This window comes from Brassica napus, chromosome A10 (assembly GCF_020379485.1).
Source record: "Brassica napus cultivar Da-Ae chromosome A10, Da-Ae, whole genome shotgun sequence".
In the NCBI taxonomy this organism is placed as follows: Eukaryota; Viridiplantae; Streptophyta; class Magnoliopsida; order Brassicales; family Brassicaceae; genus Brassica; species Brassica napus.
This window is the reverse complement of record NC_063443.1, coordinates 2,315,951-2,340,705: the sequence shown is the minus strand read 5'-3', so window position 1 is coordinate 2,340,705 and position 24,755 is coordinate 2,315,951. Positions and strand designations below refer to the sequence as shown.

Genomic DNA, 24,755 nt, shown 5'->3' with positions numbered 1-24,755 from the left:
ACTATATTTAGTTCCAATCATGAGAAAAAAAATCAACACAATGCAAGAGTCAAACAACCATTGATCAAATCTTTGATGATATCAAACAAAAAAACATTGATCAAATCTGAAAAATAGTTATGTAGTCTTCTTTGATAATTGTGGTTAGAGTCTTTCACTATAAAATACCGTAAATTCATTAGTGATTGACCAATGTAATAAATGTCCTCAACAGTAAAATATGTTCAACTAGGGTCGGTCCGCCCTACAGGCGGGATATATTTTACTTATCATTATCATGTATATAGCTATTTAATTGTACATTTTTTACGTGTGTTTTGTGTAAGTTTTTAGAAAAGAAGTGTATAATAACGTTTTTAAGAATGTTAGGATGTGCGGAGGAATTATGATGTTAAGATTAATTATGTTTTATTTTGTTGTTTGTGTCTATATAATTAAGTTGTATCATATAATATATTATTGTTTGAGTGAATGAGCTGTAGGTGGTGTTCTCGTGGTATGTTTTTCTTTTATAATTCTGAATCCATAGTTAGTTGGTTGCTTGTGGTTTTTTATATTTTGTACTCTTAAAAATGGTTTTGTGGTTCTCATGATTATCATTTATATGAGTCGATTTGGACTCAACATGATTGCATTTTGTTACGGTTTATGTTAAGCTGAATATGATATTGAAGAGCTGAGTAAAATAGAAAGATATGATCATGGACATGGGTTCGAATCCCTCTGGCTGTTGGAGATAAAATATAACATCCAGACTCTCACACGGTCCGGTGAATGTAGGCTGCTACGGACACTCGCGATAGTCTGGACTCATTTTGGTGGAGGGCACGATACACCGGATTATTAAAAAAAAATAAAAAATTAATAAACGTGCAAATCTAATTTTTTCAGTTTGAAATATTTCAATTTATTTAAGGTCATATTTACGGAACCAAAAAATACTCTGAACTAATAATAAAGATGATGAAAATATATGTAAATTAATTTTTCTTCTTTGTTGTCGAACTCCGCTTATTTTTAATTTTGGATGATTGATTTTTTAATATTATAATGCTTTCTTTAATTTATTTTAATTTCTTTAATAATCTTTTAAAATTTATTTGTATAAAAATATGATGTCATGATGATAATTATAATATTTTTACTTATGTATGAATGGGTAATAAGAAAGTGAAAGTTAATTAAAACCACCTTAAATTTTTATTATATTTATAAAAATATTTCATTTATTCGCAACTTAAAATAATATTAATCTTCATTATTTGTTTTGTTGTTCTTATTAGAATTTAAAGGCTTGGTAATTAATAAGAAATTTTTCTTTTTTCATTAATGTAATTATTTTAGATTTTTCACATGTCATGAGCCAAAAAAGATATTACACCAATACTGTAGATAGTTTATAGCGAGTTATATATGCATAGTAGGTCTCACTCGGAAATCTTGCTCACTATTTGCTTCACATGTCATGAGCCAAAAAAGATATTACACCAATACTGTAGATAGTTTTATAAAATTAAGTGTTGAAACATAACTTTCAATACGCAACGTAAGCCTAAACCACTGGGAATAACTCTGCCCCAGCTTGAGCGAGGTGTAGCAACATAAGTCAGAACTAAAGGTTGTTCCTTTTCTTGCTAAACGTAAACAGAGAATGCAAGTTTGAAATTCTATTTTAAAGGCCAAAGCAGAGACAAAAAAGAGACCTAGATTTACAAAGAGGTGATGTATCATGTATTTTTAGATATTCTTTTTTTATAGAATATCAAAGACTAAAGTTTTGGAACAACCAAAAAAGAAGTTTTGGAACGAAGGAATACATATTAGATAATAATCTTTATATATTCATACACATGTCATAAAACTTTTTAATACCAAAATGATACTCCAGATCTTTTATTATAGAATCTCATATTTGATATATACGTATGAACATATCTATATATATCATTAGAATATGATGATGTGATGTCTCTTCTCCTCTTCTCTTTCATCAACATCGCCGACACAATTATACGCTTACGGCAGAGATTTATTAGCATTCTCTAGCCCCTACTCATGCATTGAAATATAAAGCTTTCAGATCTACGATTTTATTTAAAGTCTCTACCATCAGATTATCGGCTTCCACCAATGAAATAGCCATAGCTTCTTCTTGCTTGTTGAGATGCTCTTGACAGCATGATCAACGGAGAATGACATCAGTGAAAACGGACGTAGACGGTGACGTTACAGCGGACAACATTCAAATTGGCGATCAAAACGGATGAGGTTGCCATCGCTGGTTAGTGAATCTCTAAGGATTATAATGCTTGAGAAGGAGAAAGTGATGCATCTCAACGAAGCTGGCTCTGTTATTTATAGGAGTACAATCACTATCATGGATGAAGGAAGGGTTGTATTGAATGCGAGGTAGTGGAAGGGTTATCTGTACCGTTAATGAGAAGGGTAATTAGGTTGATTGAATGCAGTCGTAAACCGTAACGCCGGACTGACCAGAGGCGGTGGGGTGAACTCTTAATCGTTACTGCAACGACGCCGTTAAATCTTAACGCGAGTAAGTTATTGTCGATGGATTTCATTCTATGTATGTGGCTTCTTAAGATATATTTTAAGGCCCAGTTAAGATACACAGCCAACTTAATTAAAGAAAACAAAAAGGCCCAAAATTTATCGATTTTGCATAATCGTTAATGCAACTGCGAGTTTTAATAATGGAAGACGTATCAACCCACCCGCTGCCAAGCCCATCTAAGGGTATGACTGGTTTTCCCGCTACCACCCGCAAACGCAGCTTTTGCGGTTAGTAGCGGTTGCTGGCGTTTTGCAACAATCGCTCAAACCGCTTTAAACCGCTCCAAATCGCTCTGAACCTCATAAATTCAAAAGCTGGTTCCAGCTAGCGTTTGCGGTTGCGGGCGTTTGCGGGAGGATAAAAAAAAATTATTTTTTTTCCAAAACAATATAAATACAAAAATAAAAAAATTCAATAAAAAAAATTAAAGTGAAATTATAAAAATGCTAAAATATATCAATTAAATTTTAATTAATATTATAAAACTTTAAAATAAAAATATTTTCTATTTTTTTAAAAAAATTAAACTATATCTTTCTAAATATAAATTTTATATTTATTATAATATTATTATTTTTGATATTTTTATAATTGTATAAAATGTAAATATTATTAATTTATTATTTAACAGCTGCTGCATTTGGTAGTTAACCAGTCATAAGTATCCCGCAAACGCACAAATTTCTAACCGCAGAACCAGTCGTACGAATCTCTTAAAACAGCTAGAAACCGCAACCACCCGCATCCGCAAACTCCCGCAACCGCAACCGCAACCGCTGCGGTTAAACCAGTCAGGCTCTAATTGCCGTGAGTTAATGAAACGATGTGTTTTGTCTGAAGGGAACACGTGTCGCGACGACAGCCTCCGACTTTTTGACGTGGATGCTGAGGTGGCGCACCCAGGAGAGAGATAACTCTCTTTTATATATAAAGACTAGGGTCGGCCCGCCCTACGGGCGGGATATTAGTTAATTTGATATTCACTAAATGCTCGAGTTGAAATTTATTTTAAGATTCAAGAATTTGGTTATCTGTTATGTCTTACTTATTAGTATGCGGTGGTATAGTTGTTTTTCGATTATTCTTGCTTTGGTATTGTATCAAATTAACTAATTGTCTAACTCATAATTATAGATGTACAAATGTGGATTTGTGATAAAGTTTGATGACAATACTGTTTTTTTTTTAATTCTTATTCATAGTGGAGTGTGCATGTGTCAGAAAGAGGCATATAACAATTTTTATTTTTTTGTGTATGAATTTTAAATATATATTATTTTGTATAATGCATACTTGTTTTACAACATTTGCTTGTAGACTAAAAAAATTGTTTTCTATATTTTTAAAAGAGAAAATATTTATTAGTCTAAAATATAACATGTACATATGTATTGACTATATATAGAAGTTGAGTGTTATTTTAAAATGACATATGTATAGAGATTTTTCAACCATTACTTCACTGGCACAAAACATTTATAACTGTAAATCCTTCTTTTAAAAGCAAAACTAATAAAAGCGTGTACAACAAATGTATTTTGATATATATTATATGCATCAAGTTATAAAGGTTGGAAACATTGCAAAACTGTTTGGAGCAAAGTTTTTAACTTCACGATCTTCATCTTGACGTCAGTTCAGTGTCGGCCCTGGCCACAAGCAGAAGAAGCATGGGCTTCCAGCTGACACGATAATAAGTATTTTCGCGGCCACATATTTATAAAAAGTGACTTTAGCCTAGTGGTTCTAAGAGAAATTACATGTGCTAGAGGTGCTGGGTTCAATTACCCTTAACTGCATTTATTTATTTTGGCCCTAAATATAAAATGGGACACGTGTCACTCCCCGAACGTACGAATTGATGACGTGGCTTCACGGGAGAGAGGCGAACATTTCTTTATATATATAGATATTGCTCTCCGCTGTAAAAAAACTATATATTTTCATTAATGGATTGTTTTGTAGTTTTCATAAATCATATTGGGTATTTTTATTTTGTGTTTTCATTGTTTCAAAATATAATAACTTCACGAGACAAAGGGTGCAATTGAAATGCATTTTTTGAATAAAAAATTCTTGAATATTTATTCTTTTTTATTCCATAAAATATTTACCAGTTATAATGAAAAAAATGGATAAGTACTAATATTCTATTTCTTTCTATACTAGGTATTTTCATGCATCATGTGCAGTAATAAAACTTTAAAATAAATTTTTGTTAATATTTTATTATTTTCATATCAATAAATTAATATAAATTTTAATTTATTTAAATAAAATTAAGATAAAATATTATTTTTATTTATTTTAAAATTGTAATTTCAGATATCTTTTTATTTATTACTTTTGGTCAAAATATATTAAATCAATTTATATAATTTAAAAAAAAAATGATATGAAAAAAATAATAAAAAAATAAAATTAAATAGAATTTATAAATATCAAAAGGAAACAAATGGTGCTACGACTAAAAGTTTATATTTGAATTTGTTTTGTAGGATTATAAAAATAGACTAAATAATATTTCAAAATTTATAAAAATTTTATACGGATTACTTTATTTGATTTTATATTCGAATATATTTATTTTATTGATGATTATAAATTTATAAAAAGTTTATACAGATATCCGGAATTTTCGTATCGAATCGAAACGAATAGTGAATCGAATCAAATTTAACGGATAAAATGTCCAGCCCTACTCCAAAGTACTAACTACTCGTATTTTTAATCAATTAATTAATAGTTGTTTAACGATTTAAATATTTAAATCGTTACTTTTTAGCTGTTAATGCCGCATATGATTGGGACTACTACTCTTTGATAGTATATCTCAACTAGAAATCATTACTTTTTAGCTGACTAGTTCTCATATCATTGGCGCTCTCAAGCTAATTAAATTATATAATATTTGTTATACTATATCAATAATTTGTATCAAATTGGTAACATGTTTTTTCTTTTGGTTATATAGAAAAAGCTTTGAAGGGGCATGGAATGCCATAAAGATGAAAGACACAATTGAATTTTGTAAACCAAAGGTGGCTTCAAGCAAGCCTTCAATGGCTCCACTATGCTCGTAAGCCTAACTATTTTTTATCCCTTAATAATATTATTAGGATTGATGTAATTAAAATGGATGGTAACTCATAATATAGGCAATGTGGGAAGTCATTCAAACCCGAGAAGATGCATTCACACATGAAGTCGTGTCTAAGAATGAAGAGTTCATTGTCGAAGGATGATGATTTGATGACGGGAAATAATACCATTAAACCGAACCAGCAACGCTGCAGAAACATTTCGGGAGATCCATCAGGACATAAACGTGTAGTGAGAGCAACTCTCAAAACTGATGAAGCTTAGCTATGATTGATTATCTAGCTGTGATATGTGAATGGATGCAGACGGGTAAAATTTTCACTAGTTCAGTGAAGTTCAGTTTGATGAAGCAGTGCCGTGCGAAGGTTTTCGGAGGTCCGAGGCGAGTTTAAAAATATATTTTACATGATATATTTTTAATAATATATATATATATATATAACACTCAAAAGTTTTGAATTATTACATAAACGTTTTCCAAATTTTCTTCACCAAAATTTTATAAAATAAAAATTTTAAATATGAACAATAAATATGAATTTGTAATATAAATACAAAGATATAAATTGTTGATTGAAATGTTGGTAGCTGTCAAAAATGTAAATCTTAGCATTTAAATTAACTATACTAAACTATATATTAAAAATATTATATTTTCTTTATCAAATTCTCATAAATATATAAAATAAATTTAACTCATAGCATATAAAAGAAAAGACCAATGTGATAAAATATTTACAGTTTTTTAGAAGTAGAATCTTTATAGTTTATTTAAAATATAGCAAAAATGATCACAAACCTAGTTAATTTAAACAGAAGTCTAATTTAAATTCAAATATAAATAAAAATCTAACTACGAGAATATGTTAACTACCATGTAAAAGTATTTTTTTTGTAATTTAGGACCCTAAAATTTCTACAAAATTTGGAGACCCTAGGCAAATGTCTTTTTCAAAAGCCTCTAAACACGACTTTGGATGAAGCGCACAAATTGTTAGAATATCATGAGGTCTTTGGCATAAAGTGGTTTTGGGTAATCTAACTGAAGGTTTTAGAAGCTAATTGATCACAATTTGAACATTTATGTCTTAATGACTCATTATTTGATATAATGCAAACAGAAATTTATTTCGTTCACGTTTTAAAACCTTTATATATACGGTTATATCTTACGTACGCGCGCACGTATGTTCATGCCATCATGTGCGTCAGTGCATGCATGTTACTTATATTGATACATTAGGTTGAGAATAATTAAGCACATGAACTAAATAAATACAACATGATCTTTGTCGTTTTGTTTTCGAAGATAAAATCTTGAATTTTCATTCTGTTTCTAGTACATATCATTTTGTCTACAATATTTTTAATCAAAAACTCCACGTCTGCTTTGACCAGATAAGATTGAAAGTTCTAATGGAAATTTAAGGCCTCTATAAACTATATTATAATTTTATTTCGTTACTTCGACGTTCTTGCCTCTGGTCAAATATGGCTCGCTCTTGTGTCAAGCCCTATTTAAACAAGTGACTTTGCCTGAAAAAACTTAAATCTCTAACTCATCGATCCATCTTAAGACAAGAACAACAATAACAAAGTCAACGGTGCAGTATAGAATTCTTGTGTGACTCTTAATATCATTAATGGAAGGAAGCTTGGAAGGTATGCTGATGAAAGTGAGCATTTTCGCTATGGTTCAAGCTCTTGTATATCTTATTCTCTCTACATCTTCGAGTGTTTTCTCTAAGTCAAACACGATGAAGAGACTTCATAGTTTCCGGTCAGCGAAATCCACGAGCATCAGCCGGATTTTGGCGGTTCTTCAGGATATGCCTGCAGGCGGCGAGATGTCTCCTTCTTCCATGAGACTCTCTTCTCTTGCTTCTCCTTCATCGTCACCACTGGAAAGCTAAATCACAAAACGTATATGATTCAGTAGTTTCTGGTGAATTATGTTTGAATATTATTTCTGCATGTTAGATAATGTTCAATTTCCTTTGTTTATAAATTTTTTTGTTTTCTTTTTTTTTTATAAAGTTTATTTGTAATTTAATCTCCAGTTTGATTCATGATTGATTAAGAAAACAAGAAATGACGTGAGCCCATGTTAAACAAGAGAAACAAAACGTCAGCGTGTTAGTTAAGTATTCGTCACCAAATATTCATCATATCTTTCGAACCGATTTTCTATGCTGTATATATATTAATATATATATCTATATATATATGAATAATGTTTTATTTTGGCAACCAGAAAATGATGATAGTTTATTTATAGCTGGTACCTCTTTATAGAAAGCTACTTGTATTAGGAGAATAAATGATACTTAAGGAGAATAAATGACAGAGTATATACACTACTACTGGAAATATCTAGTGGGTAGAAAAGTTGTGCATTTATTCTTTAGTTTTAATTATCAGAAAGAAGAAAATGTGTGAATTACCTAGAAAGCCTAGAATAATATCTCAGACCACTGTTCTTGACTAATGACTACTAGTTGGATTAGATGATACGCTAAAAGAATAAATGTTTTAAGAGTCGCTATGATCATTTATTTTAATTTCTACTTAAGATATGATCATATATAGATAAACACTTATATAGAAATTTCTAAGGAAAATCAAGTTTGATGACACTGGAGTCCAACAAACACTTTTGCTCAAAATTGATGAGTCATGAATACATCACGGGTATGAATGGTGACCAGGAAACGGCGAGGAATAATGTATTCCCTAACGTTCCTTTAAAAAACATCATTCATAAGGAATAATAATTCTTTCTCATTCTCTTTCGTTCCTTTTTTTTTGTAGAGAATTAAAGAACAAAACTATTCCTTGTTAAAATTGATAAAGAATATTAGAATAACTATTCTTTTCATTCATGCTATTTTATTTTCGTACATTACTTTTTTATTTGTTCCTCTTATTTTTTGAATGGTCACCAGTCAGATCCATTTCATATTAAATCCCACTATATAAAATGGACTAATTTTGGATGTTATAAAGGATGCCACATGGGCAAAATATTCTCAACCACTCATTGTGCCAAGTCACTGACGGATTGGGCTTAAAAAAAAACCCATGAAATACGATCGGGCTTCGTTTGCGCTTACTTAATCTACGCCTCCGTGATTTTGCGTGTGGGCCAGCTAATTCATTTTCCTCGCAGCCCAGCCCATTATAACAGATGAGTTTTTGCTCACTCCTAAAGCTGTCCACATAGGCAAAGTGGGTCCCACAAAGAAAAATGAGTCTGCGTTTTGCATTTTCGATTTCGCGTGTATTGATTTACGAAATGGGTTGATTCACTGACTCTGAAGTGTGTTTTTGGACAAAGTGGCCCAGTAAAATCAGAATAAACAATTACAACGAAAGCCACTTCTCTTCGTAGTCTTCCTCTTCGATGTAGATTAGGGTTTCAATCTGTTCAGTCTCCTGTGAGAAATCGAAAGCCGCTTCCGAGATTAACTTAACATCAAGAATAACGACGATCTCATGAGCATTATCCTCCACCTACGATACAAGATGAGAGAAGGTAACGATATTGGTACCCTAACACCAGCTTTCTATTTCATCATCATATCGTCAACGGTTACACAAATGTCGTCAAAGCGCTAACGGAGATCTATTTCTTAATTTGCTTTCATTTTTGGGCAGAGCTTTTGACTGGAAACCAGAGAAACAAGAGCTTCCAATTGCTCAGACTGTTTTTTATGTGATTTATGGAAAACTTACGTATTCAGATGCTAGAACAAACTATTCCCTTAATGCTATTAAATTCTTAAAAAACACTTACTCTTTCGCTCATTCAAAGATTTCTATTACAAACTTTTATAGCAGGCAGCACCATGAGAAACTGTTCTTTGATATGGATCCAAACGTGATCGGTTCAACGAGCTTAAATCCAAAAATAGTGGGAGGTAGGCATGTTGACTCCCTGTTGTATGATATTTCATCTTCGGAGAACCCAACCTCAAGGACCCATTTCTATTTTGATAGCGAGAGTAACATAGGGTAAGGTCTGAGGTGTTTGCTTTGCTTTGCATTCTTTTTTAATTTTCAGTTTGTATTAATTGTACTTATACACGGTTTTTCTCAGTTTCCAGGGGAGTGAAGATGGGTCCGCCTCAACTGCTACAAAATATGGAGGGGTGAAGAAGATTGTATCATTAACACTGTGAGAGCTGAATTCTTATGTAATCATTTCACCACCACAAGTTAGCCTCGAACTTAAAACCTCCAGCTTACTCTCTTGCAACTACCCTCTTACAAACCCAAACACTTGCAGGCTGCAGAGTTCTTGTGCACTGCGAAAGTTGACAGCATTGAAAAAGCAAATGGGTGGTGCTACTTCTCATAATCTAAATGCTCCCGGAAACTTTAGCGTAGTTTCTCATCGCTTACATGCACAGCCTGTCATGATGCAAACATTGTAGTTATTGTTAGGTAATCCAGGTTGTACAAAGTTTTAGACGTGCTTTAAAACTTCTGAGAAGGAAACAAATGCACCTAATCCCTAACAAATCTTATCTATCTTCGATGACTAGGTGCCAGGTTGAGATGGTAACAGATCACTCGAACTCTGTTCTGTTTGTGGTTTGGACGCTGAGATGAACAAGCTTACCGAAGTCCCTGCCTCATCACTGTCTCAGGACATGGTAACACCCACCAAATGACCTTTGTTATCTGTTTTTAGATTTAATAAAATGGGATGATCATTTAATAAATACTCAATCTCAAACAGGGCGCCGGAGTGGAAGACCCAGAGAGCATAGCCTACCACAATGCGTTGAAGATATCGTAGTGAGGAACTTAACATTCCAGCTGAAGCTTTCGGAGTTTAATTTCTCAGGAAAGCAGTTATTCACCAAGTAGTCATTCACCGTATCCCGCATTTTTTGTCGCAACCAACGTCCACCCCTCCCGCAGCACAAGTAAGCTGACTCCATTCATACTTACATTTCACCACTCCTTGCATTAATGCCTTATGTTTCCAATGATCTCTCCAGTGAGGTTATGATAACCCTGACGATGAGATGCCATGAGCTGGAGCTGTGAAAAAAAAAGATTCATCCCAACGTTGAAAGCAGTTTAGCTGTCAACAGCAGTGACCCCAGTAATTGTCATGGTGGAAGGCCACCCAGGAGGAAATACTGAACTAAACGATATCCATGCTTTATCTGACATGTCTCCCGAAGAGTTTCAAGAGGCAGATGGTGTGGAGTGTGCGCACTTCGAAGAAACCTCGCAATGGGTAAGCTTCAGATTATTGGAGGCCAATACACTATTGCTGACTCACAGCTGTTTTGGTAGCACGTTTTTTTTTAGTATTTCATGTATTCAATAAGTATGCATGGAGCTATCTAGATCGATGTAAGCATTTTTGTATTAACAAAAGTATAGGTTGACTCACTTCTCCCATGTTTTAAAGTTGATTGGATTTTGTTTTAAAGGTTTGCTTCCCATCCAAGGAATGAAGTGTCCTCCACTGTTAAATAGGGTTACAGCAGGTGAGGTTAGACAGATGAATATATTGAAACAACTTATCTCATATTATTTTTTGCTTTTTGCTTTTCAACACAATTGTAATTTGTATTAACTAATCAAGCCATGGATGTATTTGACATGTAATGAGTTTAACCATGTAGCTGAATCGATGATTTCTAACCATAAAGTTTTTGAGGGTCCAACATATAGTTTAAGTGTCTAAGTGGGATTTTAACAAATGTTATAAAGCCTTTCTTCCGAAAAAATCAGTATGCTAGAAACAAGATAATGAAGATAAAATTATAAAATTATAAAATTATATACTTTTTTTTGAACGGCATATCAAATCATATACATGCACTAAGAAATCAACAAATTTATGTTTTGGATAATACATTCACGAAAAATAAGGTCAAAAACTTCAAATTCAACAAAAAAGATTAGAACAAAACAAACAAACAAAAAACCTCAGTAACAAACAAAATGTAACTCTAGGTGGATGCTGGTTAATTTACGTAACTAAATACCATCCCATACAACACACTTACACACATGCCAACAGCCCTTCGTTTACAACCCTCACCCCGTCCCCCTTCACAAACAACACACCAACATCTCGCTAATGATGCCCGGAACTACAACCCTTTGCATATACAAATTTCTGCAAAGCAACACCACAATTATAACAACCTCATTACTAAAAGGGTCTACTCCTTATAAGTGGAGAAACAACTGCATACATAATTCATCATCACACCTCAATCCTATTACAATACAAAGTTTGAAAAATCAATGATCAAAGCACAATGTAAACTTCACAAATACGGCATCACTTGCAGACATATAGAACAACAACTCCGTTCCACGACCCCGCGCTTGCGCGGGGGCTCCGCCCCTAGTGCATCTACACTAGAAAAAGAGAACAATCTCACTTTAATCTCTTCAAACGACTTTTGATGAACCAACTTGTGAATGCGGCTTTAAATACAAGTCCATAACCTCGAATTTCATTAAAATGAATCTCGCTGCATCTACCGGTTCCAAAATACCTTCGCACAAGAGTGCAAGACGGTTAGGATAAAGATCTTCTTCTTCGAAATTGTATCTCAAAAAAAGGACCTTTCTCGAAGAGATGAATTTTTGATGGAAGTGTTCTTTCTTCAAAGGAAGAATAGGGTTAAATTGATCTCTCTTGGTCCCAAAGGTTGATTAGATGTTTCCATCCATGACAAAATCTGTGGGATTAAGTGTAGAGCGCTTAAAGTGGATTTTTTCCATGAACCACCGAGACACATATTGCTGGAAAAGAAAGGATTGATGGTCTCCACGTTGACTGATTTCAAACGGTACGTCTACGTCTCTCTGGTTGGCCCTCCTCTTTCCTCTCTAAGCATGAAACCCAAAGAAGTCTCGATCAAATAACCAACTCGCCGAATGTGAAACTGCATCGCTTGAGTTGTGACTCGTGTACACATAAGATTATACATATATAGTCAATCACATCTCCGTTGGTACCATATAAGCGGCTGTAACTCGTTCTGGCCTTATGCAAGTTAGCATCCTCAATCAACATATAGTATTGGCCACAAGTCAACAAATAGTATTAAACTTCTTTTTTTTTTCATTTGAGAAAAGGTTAACTAGCGACTAGAATAGGTTCCATTAACTCTTTAGCTTCTTCACCTCCCACAGCTGTGAGCTTTCTCAGACAGCATAACAGAAGGAGGTCCTCTGCTTCCACCTCCAACATAAAATATGGAAGGGTACGTACTTGTCAAGGGCTGCCATTGAGTTCCAGTTGTGAACAAACGCAACATGCTCACGAAGGTCACATGCCCATCCCCAGCTCTTTAGGATGATCAATGCCGAGTTGACATACTCAAACCAAAACGTAAAGAAGATCGAGGCATTAAAGACGATCATAAAGTCACCTGATGCTCGATCGTGTGGTCGTTATGACTTATGATCCATCTCCCAAGGTCTATAAAACGAGTACCTGGAACAAGAAAAAGGGATCCGAATTATTCCATATCAAACCTATACTCCAAATACCCTTGTAATTAATAAACATCTTTAATAATAATAATAATTGAACTAATATACAATATCCACGAGACAATTAAAATAAAGTTCTGAACTCTTTTATTTATGTTTTATCCAAGTAGAATACAAAACTGTGACATAATCATTGTTTTGGACGTAATGTTATTCATTTGACTTTTCGAACCATAATGTTTACACATTAAGAAAAAGATAAAAATATAGTAAAAAAGGAAAACTTATCAGGCGGCTTCCAAAAATATAAAACGCCATTAAGTAATGATGACGTGGCAAATTATTAGTGGTTGAAATGAAAGGCTGCAAAAAAGGAAAGGTCTACCTATATAGAAATTTGGCGCCTGAGTTGAAGCCGTTGCTTTCCTCCTCCGGCGTTTCCTCTCTCTCTCTAGTCGACTCTCGTCGCCGGAGACCCGTTTAACCGGCGAAGAATAAAGCTGATGACTTTGACTTCTGCTCACCAATCGCTTGGTTGAGTATTTGGTCCTCTCTTTCTCATCCTCTGTCTCTCTGTCAGGTGATTGATCAGCTTAGGTCATTTCACTGTGTTTCGATTTTTGGCAGATTCTGAGTCTTTTGATTTTTCATTGTTTGCTTGTGGGTTTCACTTATCTGATTCTATGGTTTCGAAAAATTTCAACTTTCACTGTTTTTTTTTTACTTACCTCATGATGATCCATCTTCTAGGTCTTTGTTCTTAAGCTTGCCTAAACTGGTTTAAGCTTTGTAAAGATTAGAACTTTCTGTTTCTAGAAGCAGAATTTGGCTAATGGATTGTTGAATTGGCTAAAGGTTTGTGCTTTACATCGTCTGCAGCTTTTGTTTCTTTTCAAAAAAAGAAGATAGCTTTTCTCGTTTATAGTGATTAAACCTTTTGCAAAGATGAATCGAAAGTTTGCTTACCTATTAAAGTAACATCTTACTATTTAGGATATTTAATTTTGGTTCCTTCTCTTTTATATCGCTTATGGTTGTGTTTTTTTTTTCATAAGCTCAAGACTGATTGTCGGAAGATATTAGAAGATGTCTCAAAGAAGGGAGAGTGGTCCGTCTCGGCCGCACAGGCCGATTCAACGGACTCAGACCCTTGGTAGTCTTGGAGAAGCTATGCTTGATAGTGAAGTGGTGCCATCTTCTTTAGTGGAGATTGCTCCCATCCTTCGTGTGGCTAATGAAGTTGAAGCTAGTAACCCACGAGTTGCTTACCTATGTGAGTTTGCTTTTGACTGTGATTAAATGAAAGTTGACTACTCATCTTAACTGATCTTGGCTAATGTTACCAGGTCGATTTTACGCGTTTGAAAAGGCGCATAGGCTTGATCCGACATCAAGTGGACGTGGTGTTCGCCAGTTTAAGACTGCTCTTCTTCAACGATTAGAAAGGGTGAATGATTCTTAACACTATGATTCACTAATAACATGTTTGCGTTGTTTAAACTCATGCCGTTTTTGTTTTTTTTTTTCATTTGCTAGGAGAATGAAACAACTTTGGCAGGAAGGCAAAAGAGTGATGCGCGTGAGATGCAGAGATTTTATCAACACTACTACGAGAAGTACATCCATGCTTTGAATGCTGCTGATAAAGCTGACCGGTTAGTTTGTGTGTTTTGACTGAATAAAAAACTTATTCAAATTTTGCGTTTTATTCTTACAACGTTACCTTCATATTTTTTAGTGCTCAACTTACAAAGGCCTATCAAACTGCTGCCGTTCTCTTTGAAGTCTTGAAGGCTGTTAACCAGACAGAAGATGTGCCAGTGCCTATAAAGGTGAAGCTGATAATAGATATTATCCAATGTAGAATTATTGATCAACATCTGTTTCTGATCATCTTTTTTTTTCTTCTGCTGTAGATTTTGCAACAGCAGAAGAAGGTGGAAGAGAAGACACAGATTTACAAGCCTTACAATATACTTCCCTTAGACCCTGATAGTCAGAATCAGGCTATAATGAGATTGCCTGAGGTTTTTATCCACCTGCTTAGCTTTTTAATGTTCTGTTCTTTTATTTTTATAATTGTCTTTTCACTCTAAGCAATCTGTTTTGAATGATGTTCTGCAGATACAAGCTGCTGTAACCGCTCTTAGAAATATAAGGGGATTGCCATGGAAAGCAGGTCACAAGAAGAAAATAGACGAAGACATTCTAGACTGGCTTCAGTCCATGTTTGGTTTCCAGGTGATTATGTTAGAGAATATTCTGACTTGAAAGTTTTGTCTTTACTGATTTTTATTTAACAATTTGAGTGCAGGAAGATAGTGTTTCCAATCAAAGAGAGCACCTGATCTTGTTACTTGCTAATGTCCACATCCGACAATATCCAAGACCAGAACAAGAACCAAAGGTATGCATTTTGCTGTCTTCCTATTGCTCTTTGCTTAGGCATTTGTTACTAAAGTGATTGTTGTACAATAACTTCTCTAGTTGGATGATCGGGCCTTGACCATAGTGATGAAGAAACTGTTCAGAAACTACAAAAAATGGTGCAAGTACTTGGGTCGGAAAAGTAGTCTTTGGTGAGATTTCATACTTTTCTAACTTACCAGATTATAATACCTTCTGTCTAATTTATCCTCTTGTTTGAATTTGAAGGTTGCCGACTATTCAACAAGAGGTACAACAGCGTAAATTGCTCTACATGGGACTTTATCTTCTGATCTGGGGAGAAGCAGCAAACCTGAGATTCATGCCAGAATGCATCTGTTATATATACCACCATGTACGGATCCAATTCAGTTTCTGATTATTTGAGAAGAAGAACAACATTTTCCTAGCTGTTTTAAGTGCAATTTTGATTTTTGTATATGTTCAGATGGCTTTCGAGTTGTATGGTATGTTGGCTGGTAGTGTTAGTCCAATGACAGGGGAGCATGTAAAGCCAGCTTATGGTGGCGACGATGAAGCTTTCCTGCAGAAAGTAGTGACTCCTATATACAAGACAATTGCAAAGGTTAGTTGGTTCAACTTATGGTGGCCATCTTTTTCTTCTCGAGCCTTCCTTCAATGATCTTTGTGTGTTACAGGAAGCAAAGAGAAGTAGAAATGGAAAGTCAAAGCATTCTGTTTGGAGAAACTATGATGACTTGAATGAGTATTTTTGGTAAATGCTAATAAACTATTTGGAATCTCATGCTATCCATCAGAATTAATGGTGGTCTAATTTCCTTGTTGCGTGTAAACTTTGCAGGTCAATTCGATGTTTTCGCTTAGGGTGGCCTATGCGAGCTGATGCTGATTTCTTTTGCCTGACAGCTGAAGAACTTCGAGTTGAGAACAGCGAGGTATTACTAATAGAGACTAAACAATGTCTTGCATATGTAGCCTTCTGGTTATGTGAGCATATTTTGCATAAAATTGGTCTTGTGGATCATAAACTTGTAAACTAAGATGTTATGTTCATAATTAATCAAGTTTTTTTTTTGTTTCTATAAATCATTGTTTTATGTTCATAATAATGGTGCAGATAAAATCAAATAGTGGAGATCGGTGGATGGGAAAAGTCAATTTTGTTGAGATACGCTCCTTCTGGCATATATTTAGAAGCTTTGATAGAATGTGGAGCTTCTACATCCTGTGTTTGCAAGTACGTATTTAGTATGCTTATCTTCCAAATATATTGTATTTTTATCACCTGTTGTGTTATTTGATGTATCGTTTCTTGTTAAGGCAATGATTGTTATTGCATGGAATGGTTCCGGAGAGTTGAGTGCCATATTTCAGGGTGATGTCTTCCTTAAGGTTCTGAGCATTTTCATCACCGCAGCTGTACTAAAGCTTGCACAAGGTGATAATGCATTACACAGTTACAAATTTTCTGTTGTTTCCTATCAGTTTTCTGACTGTTTTGTCTTAATATTTCACAGCTCTCCTTGACATAGCCCTCAGCTGGAAGGCAAGACACAGCATGTCACCCTATGTGAAACTCAGATACGTCTTGAAGGCTGGTGCGGCTGCAGGATGGGTTATAGTCATGCCGGTTGCTTACGCCTACAGCTGGAAAAACGCTTCTGGCTTTGCGCTGACCATAAAGAATTGGTTTGGTGGACACAGCCATAATTCGCCTTCCCTTTTCATAGTGGCGATTCTTATCTACTTGTCCCCGAACATGCTTTCTGCGTTGCTGTTTTTATTTCCATTCATTCGACGTTATCTTGAAAGATCTGATTTTAAGATAATGATGCTGATGATGTGGTGGTCTCAGGTACAAAGTTATCCATGTGCCTTTTATCTTGATTAAATGTTTGTGTTGAACCGAAAAAAGATCGGACTTATCATGGTTGTTGGTGATACAGCCTCGGCTGTACATAGGAAGGGGTATGCATGAGAGTGCGTTGTCACTTTTCAAGTAAGGAGCCTAAAAACTTTACACCCTTAGGCTGAAATAGTGAACTGTTGGTTGTTATCTCAACACTGCTTAATGATTTCTAGGTACACGATGTTCTGGATTGTTCTTCTGATTTCAAAGCTGGCTTTCAGTTTTTACGCTGAGGTATTTATCAACATTTTCTTGCATTGATGTTTATGTTTAGTAACATGACATTCATATCAGTCCATCAATGTATAGTTCTCTCATGCTTTCCATCTTTAAAACAGATTAAGCCACTTGTTGGTCCAACCAAAGATATAATGCGAATCCATATATCAGTCTACAGCTGGCATGAGTTTTTCCCTCATGGTAATGGAAATTAGTATGTTGGGATTTGCTTATAGGGTAATGCTGTTTTTGTTAAGTAACTCTGTCGTTGTTTTGTTGGTTTGTGCAGCTAAGAATAATTTAGGGGTCGTCATTGCACTCTGGTCACCGGTTATTCTCGTGAGTTTTAAACATATTGTTAATTCTTATATTCTCTTTTGTTCTTGTGGTTTCCCCTTATTGAATGCTAACTTCTATATGCAGGTTTATTTCATGGACACTCAAATATGGTATGCTATCGTTTCAACTCTGGTTGGAGGTTTAAATGGAGCTTTCCGCCGTCTTGGAGAGGTTTATAATTGCACTCATTCTGTATTAAAAAAGCAAATAGGACTACTTTTTTTTTTCAAATAGGACTACTTAATTTACATACATTCACTTGTTTAGTTATAAAGTGAGATGGTCTTTTGAAAGAAGTTTGTTTCACTTCAGATCCGGACACTTGCAATGTTGAGGTCAAGATTTCAGTCCATACCAGGGGCCTTTAATGATTGCTTGGTGCCACATGATAACAGCGACGATGCAAAGAAAAGGGGATTCAAGGCAACCTTCTCTCGCAAGTTTGATCAGGTTTGATTACTGCTGTTATCTTTTCAGCTATTTTCACTATCATAACTCTATTTAAGGTTGTGTTCTTTCTTTTGGTATCCAGCTCCCATCTAGTAAAGACAAGGAAGCAGCACGGTTTGCTCAGATGTGGAACAAAATAATCAGTAGTTTCAGAGAAGAGGATCTGATTAGTGATAGGTTCAGTCTAGCTTTGAATAATTTTCATCTCTCTCTCAATCTGAAACTAATGATATGTGATAATGTTGTTTTTTTGTACAGGGAGATGGAACTTTTACTTGTGCCATATTGGTCTGACCCTGATTTGGATCTTATCCGTTGGCCACCTTTTCTACTGGCTAGTAAGGTGAAGATTTATCTTATGACTTATGTCTTCGGGTGTTACATTTTATTATGCTGATGTAATCATGTTTAAATGTCATAGATCCCAATAGCTTTGGATATGGCTAAAGACAGCAATGGAAAAGACCGTGAACTGAAAAAGAGACTGGCTGTTGACAGCTACATGACTTGTGCAGTTAGCGAATGCTATGCCTCCTTCAAGAATCTCATTAATTATTTGGTTATTGGAGAACGAGAAAGACAGTAAGTTATTAAAATCTCTTTTCCTTTGTTCCAACCGCCTTTTTCTAACTTGTTCTTGTCCAGGGTCATAAATGATATCTTCTCCAAGATTGATGAACACATCGAGAAAGAAACACTGATAACAGAACTGAACCTGAGTTCTCTTCCTGATCTGTATGGCCAGTTTGTTCAGCTAATCGAATATTTGGTACATCCTGTAGCATTACAACGATGAATATCTCTGCCTAAATTTGCATGAACTTAAGGAAATTACTAAGCTTGTTCTACTTGCAATAGATACAAAACAGAGAGGAGGACAAGGATCAGATTGTAATTGTCTTGCTGAACATGTTAGAAGTGGTGACTAGAGACATAATGGACGAAGAAGTTCCAAGGTAAGAACACCATTTGCATGAACCTGGTCAAACATTTTTTTTTTCTGTTTTAAGCACTTTGATATAGAGTTTTCAATCCATAGCTTACTAGAGACTGCCCACAATGGAGCTTATGTCAAGTACGACGTCATGACCCCTCTTCATCAGCAGCGCAAATATTTCAGCCAACTTCAGTTCCCTGTTTACTCTCAAAAGGAAGCCTGGAAAGAAAAAGCAAGGCTCTTCCTTAAAAATTATTTCATTTATCTAACTCTTGTTTTCATTACACATGAGGAGCGTCTAAGTGGTTTATCTGCTTTGCTTCTTTTTGCAGATCAAGAGGCTTCATCTTTTGCTTACTGTCAAGGAGTCAGCTATGGATGTTCCGTCCAACTTGGAAGCTCGAAGGCGTCTAACTTTCTTTTCAAATTCTTTATTCATGGACATGCCTCCTGCACCCAAGATCCGCAACATGCTTTCCTTCTCGTAGGTTCCATCACTTTCTACTTATTTCATGGCCATCTATGACACATCTATTAACTGTCCTCTCAGTTTCATGTTTCATACAAGCAGTAAATGAATGTGAAAAGCTTTAGCCTTACTCTATCTTAACAACTCCCATTTTGCTTCTTCTTTTTGTTCGTAGGGTCCTAACACCATACTTTTCAGAGGATGTTCTTTTCTCCATATTTGGTTTAGAACAGCAAAATGAAGATGGAGTCTCCATACTTTTTTACTTGCAGAAGATCTTCCCAGGTTTCACTTTTCTCTTCCGCTTCTTTTATCAGATGGGCGCTATTATTGTTTTTGAGCTAACAGCTGAGTTCATGGCTTACGTCAGACGAATGGACGAACTTCCTGGAACGAGTTAAATGTGGCAGCGAAGAAGAACTAAGAACAAAAGATGAGTTGGAAGAGGAGCTTCGTCTATGGGCATCTTACAGAGGCCAAACTCTGACTAAAACTGGTACATAGACTTGACTTTAGTGTCCTCTCTTGATCTTGTTGATAACCTTGTTGTGCCTGATTTTTTATGATTTTGTTTCAACTAGTGCGAGGCATGATGTATTATCGAAAGGCTTTGGAACTTCAGGCCTTCCTTGACATGGCAAAGGATGAAGGTTCTTGAATAATTTTCACTGTGATCTCCTTTACTTATTGTAAAGTGTGAAAGCACTCCTTAAACTACCTTTTTTCTTCTTCTAGAATTATTGAAAGGCTACAAGGCTCTGGAGTTAACCAGTGAAGAAGCATCAAAGAGTGGAGAGTCACTATGGGCACAGTGTCAAGCACTTGCGGATATGAAATTCACCTTTGTGGTTTCCTGCCAACAATACAGTATCCACAAGAGATCTGGTGACCAACGTGCTAAAGACATATTGAGACTTATGACAACGTAATGTCTTCATTTTTTTCATCCTTTGATCTTCTTTGTTATTAATTTCTTAGCCTTTATTCTTTTGTGTTAGGTATCCGTCTATTCGTGTTGCTTATATTGATGAGGTCGAGCAAACACATAAAGAAAGTTATAAGGGGACAGAGGAAAAGATTTATTACTCAGCTCTTGTGAAAGCTGCTCCACAGACGAAACCAATGGATTCTTCTGAATCTGTTCAAACACTAGATCAGGTACCTAAATGAGTATTGATGCTGTTCACACCAGTGGATTCTTGTGTGTTTTCTAAACTACAAAGATGAGATCAGATGATACTGATGCTATTGTTCTACTTTGTGGAGAGACTGAGCTTATATTTTTTTCTGTCAGCTCATTTATCGGATTAAGCTTCCGGGACCAGCTATACTAGGAGAGGGAAAGCCGGAAAATCAGAACCATGCTATCATTTTTACACGTGGAGAAGGGTTGCAAACAATTGACATGAACCAGGTGCGTTGCATTAATTTTCTTTTGCACCATGGGAGACTCTTAACCTCTAAAGACTTGAAAAAATAGGATAACTATATGGAGGAAGCTTTCAAAATGAGGAACTTGCTGCAAGAGTTTCTTGTTAAGCATGGAGGCGTGAGATTCCCTACCATTCTTGGTCTCAGAGAGCATATTTTCACTGGAAGGTACCTACTGGATGATCTAGTTTCTCTCTTTTAGATTGTTTAGACAATATTGATCTCCTATGTCTGTGGTTTCTTGTGGCCCAGTGTGTCTTCTCTTGCATGGTTTATGTCAAATCAGGAGAACAGCTTTGTAACAATTGGGCAAAGGGTGCTAGCTAGTCCCTTAAAGTAAGTATTATCATCCCTATTGTGAAATATGTGGATATTGTGATTGTCAAAGTTAATGTGTTCTTTCTTTTGCTGCTCCCAGGATACGATTCCATTACGGTCATCCAGATATTTTTGATCGTCTGTTTCACCTCACCAGAGGTGGTATCTGCAAAGCTTCTAAAGTCATTAATCTTAGTGAAGACATCTTTGCAGGTACTTGCTTGATCTCTTCTTCTCTGGTGGTTACACATATGATGTAGTGTACTTAATTTTCTCATACCTGATTACTGGTTTCAGGTTTTAACTCAACTCTGCGTGAAGGAAACGTAACTCATCATGAATACATACAAGTTGGTAAAGGGAGAGACGTGGGACTCAACCAGATCTCAATGTTTGAGGCCAAAATCGCCAATGGAAACGGTGAGCAAACTCTGAGCCGGGACTTGTACAGACTGGGACACCGTTTTGATTTCTTCCGGATGCTGTCTTGTTATTTCACCACCATTGGTTTCTATTTCAGTACCATGGTAAGTTTGAGTTTTTCCCTTTTTCTGTCTCAATCAAGGTTCAAAAAGTAGGTGTCAAGGTGGCAAATCCCCTCTAACCGAAATTTTTTTCTTAAAATCTGATTTAGAAGAATCAAATTGGTTTAAACCATTTTGAATCGGTTTAAAACGTTCTAAAGTGCTTTAGATCGATTTAAATTAGTATAAATATGTTAAACTAAATAATAATGTTAGTAAAAATTCACGAATTTATCTAATTTTTTTTTTTTTGTATTCATCAAAATAATTTTATAATTAAACCAAAAACTAAAATATTTTATATAAATATAAAATGTATATAAAATAAATTAATAATTCGTTAACGTCTACACAGAGCGTCTAGCTAATGCCTAGCCATTTCTTGAACATTGGTGTCAATCATTAGATGTCTATGTCTGAAGCCATTTTCTGTGTGTGTTTTTGACAGTTAACAGTGCTTACAGTATATGTCTTTCTCTACGGCCGGTTATACCTAGTACTCAGTGGGCTTGAACAAGGGTTAAGCAACCAACGAGCTTTCCGTAACAACAGGCCTCTCGAGGCAGCTCTCGCTTCCCAATCATTCGTGCAGATCGGTTTTCTGATGGCTCTCCCTATGATGATGGAGATCGGACTCGAAAGAGGCTTCCACAACGCACTGATCGAGTTTGTCCTGATGCAGCTACAACTCGCTTCTGTCTTCTTCACGTTCCAGCTCGGCACAAAAACGCATTACTACGGAAGAACACTGTTCCACGGAGGCGCGGAGTACAGAGGAACCGGACGTGGCTTTGTTGTCTTCCACGCCAAATTCGCCGAGAACTATAGATTCTACTCTCGCAGCCACTTCGTGAAGGGCATCGAGCTGATGATTCTCTTGCTAGTGTATCAGCTCTTTGGTCAATCTTACAGGGGCGTTGTGACTTATATTCTCATCACTGTTTCGATATGGTTCATGGTGGTGACGTGGCTGTTTGCTCCCTTTTTGTTTAATCCCTCTGGCTTCGAGTGGCAGAAGATCGTTGATGACTGGACGGACTGGAACAAGTGGATATACAACAGGGGAGGGATCGGTGTTCCGGCTGAGAAGAGCTGGGAGTCTTGGTGGGAGAAGGAGCTGGAGCATCTTAAGCACTCGGGGGTCCGCGGTATCGTACTTGAGATTTTCTTGGCGTTGCGGTTCTTTATATTTCAGTATGGGCTTGTGTATCAGCTCAGTATCTTTAAAGGGAAAAATCAAAGCTTTTGGGTAATGCTATCAGCTTATAACTCTAAATAGTTGATTAATGAATTTGATTAATGAGATTTGGTGTTTTTCAGGTTTATGGAGCTTCATGGTTTGTCATCTTATTCCTTCTACTCATTGTGAAGGTATGAATCTTTATTCACATTTCTCAGTTGATTTTCTTGAGAATTTAGGCCGATCTTGGACAAAGCCGAATAAAACATTGGCTTTGGCCCCAAAATTTTTGAAAAAAGTTAGAGATAGGCACTTCCGAAAAAAATTTTAGGCTCCCAAATTTGTAAAAAATAATTTTAGTTGAAATCTTTAATAAATCGCCCTATAAATCTCAGAGCCGCCCTACTTATGTAGTGTAATGATCATTGCAGGGTTTGGGGATGGGAAGGAGAAGATTCAGCACGAGTTTCCAGCTTCTATTCAGAATCATAAAGGGTCTTGTGTTCCTCGCATTTGTTACAATTCTCATTACGCTCCTTGCACTTCCTCTGATAACAATCAAAGACTTATTCATCTGCATGCTTGCCTTCATGCCAACTGGATGGGGAATGCTTCTTGTAAGTTTATTTTTCTTCTTTTGTCTCTAAGATGCCAGTTTTGTGACATTGGTTTGTTTTTTGTCCTCGTCATCAGATTGCACAAGCTTGTAAGCCTCTGATCCAACATCTAGGGGTATGGTCATCGGTTAAGACGCTAGCACGCGGCTATGAGATCGTGATGGGCTTGCTTCTGTTCACGCCGGTTGCGTTCTTGGCTTGGTTTCCTTTTGTGTCTGAGTTCCAGACAAGAATGCTCTTTAACCAAGCGTTTAGCAGAGGTCTTCAAATTTCTCGTATTCTTGGTGGTCACAGAAAAGACAGGTCTTCCAAAAACAAGGAGTGACATGCAACATGTAAATATAGATTAATGGTTATATGTTGCTTGATTCACAAGTTATCTACATTTAGAAGCCTTATAACTTTCATACAACTATGTTTTCTTCTTTCTTTTTTTTTTGGTTTATTCACCAACTCAATCATGCATAAAGGAAAGTTAGACGTATCTCTTAACATATCCCCGCGATTTAAAAGACTCAAGAACATGTGCATCATTTGAACTTCTCTACATATGATATGTTGTTTTCTCGTACGTCATGAATCATGATAACGACTACCAATTATTGTTGATAATTATTTCATTAGTTGTTTACGTTTATCATTTTCTCTGTTTCTAGTAGAAGTCGTTTTAGGGCTTTGCTTTCAAAAAGAACAATTTTGTTAAAAATGTAATATTTTAATTTAAGATTAACTGTATCCCTATTTTAGAACTTATATTTAAAAGGATTTTGTATAGATAAAAAAGTATAATTAAAATT

The 24,755-nt window shown here is 35.5% G+C and overlaps 2 protein-coding genes across 6 annotated transcripts; both read left to right on the top strand.

Annotated features, from left to right (window-relative positions):
• The first annotated feature begins 5,552 nt into the window (after positions 1-5,552).
• Positions 5,553-11,364, top strand: LOC125579405. 5 transcript variants are annotated; one of them, XR_007317427.1, is made up of 9 exons: positions 5,564-5,651; positions 5,731-9,209; positions 9,332-9,688; positions 9,774-9,891; positions 9,963-10,120; positions 10,222-10,332; positions 10,419-10,608; positions 10,684-10,928; positions 11,128-11,364. XR_007317427.1 is itself a non-coding variant. In XM_048743462.1 (7 exons), exon 1 carries the CDS (start codon positions 7,318-7,320, stop codon positions 7,585-7,587), a length of 270 nt encoding a protein of 89 aa, XP_048599419.1. In that variant the 5' UTR covers positions 7,152-7,317; the 3' UTR covers positions 7,588-9,209; positions 9,332-9,688; positions 9,774-9,891; positions 9,963-10,120; positions 10,222-10,332; positions 10,419-10,608; positions 10,684-11,126. The 5 variants fall into 5 exon arrangements, 1 of the variants encoding a protein (XP_048599419.1); XR_007317429.1 differs by lacking the exon at positions 11,128-11,364 and having other exon boundaries at positions 5,553-5,651; positions 9,963-10,129; positions 10,684-11,126; XR_007317428.1 differs by lacking the exon at positions 11,128-11,364 and having other exon boundaries at positions 5,554-5,651; positions 9,332-9,693; positions 10,684-11,126.
• A 2,180-nt stretch (positions 11,365-13,544) lies between these two features.
• Positions 13,545-24,444, top strand: LOC106371175 (callose synthase 1). Its single transcript, XM_022693147.2, has 43 exons — positions 13,545-13,736; positions 14,212-14,429; positions 14,503-14,603; positions 14,693-14,811; positions 14,895-14,988; positions 15,073-15,183; positions 15,281-15,397; positions 15,471-15,563; positions 15,644-15,735; positions 15,812-15,938; positions 16,032-16,169; positions 16,243-16,319; positions 16,407-16,500; positions 16,683-16,802; positions 16,886-17,003; positions 17,083-17,420; positions 17,512-17,564; positions 17,648-17,708; positions 17,813-17,894; positions 17,983-18,032; positions 18,117-18,203; positions 18,345-18,482; positions 18,565-18,659; positions 18,741-18,825; positions 18,904-19,064; positions 19,128-19,251; positions 19,341-19,438; positions 19,522-19,651; positions 19,752-19,903; positions 20,064-20,173; positions 20,259-20,384; positions 20,470-20,538; positions 20,624-20,813; positions 20,887-21,046; positions 21,183-21,302; positions 21,369-21,487; positions 21,572-21,655; positions 21,738-21,850; positions 21,935-22,164; positions 22,610-23,410; positions 23,482-23,532; positions 23,773-23,958; positions 24,035-24,444. The coding sequence occupies exons 2-43, from the start codon at positions 14,243-14,245 to the stop codon at positions 24,281-24,283; spliced, it is 5,850 nt and encodes a 1,949-aa protein (XP_022548868.2). The 5' UTR covers positions 13,545-13,736; positions 14,212-14,242; the 3' UTR covers positions 24,284-24,444.
• The last annotated feature ends 311 nt before the right edge of the window (positions 24,445-24,755 follow it).

Coding starts and splice junctions, on each gene's coding strand:
- LOC125579405 (XM_048743462.1), top strand. CDS start 7,318: ATGGAAGGAAGCTTGGAAGGTATGCTGATGAAAGTGAGCATTTTCGCT.
- LOC106371175 (XM_022693147.2), top strand. CDS start 14,243: ATGTCTCAAAGAAGGGAGAGTGGTCCGTCTCGGCCGCACAGGCCGATT. Junction 16,320..16,406: donor GACTTGAATGAGTATTTTTG/GTAAATGCTAAT, acceptor TAAACTTTGCAG/GTCAATTCGATGTTTTCGCT. Junction 17,895..17,982: donor GCATGAGTTTTTCCCTCATG/GTAATGGAAATT, acceptor TGGTTTGTGCAG/CTAAGAATAATTTAGGGGTC.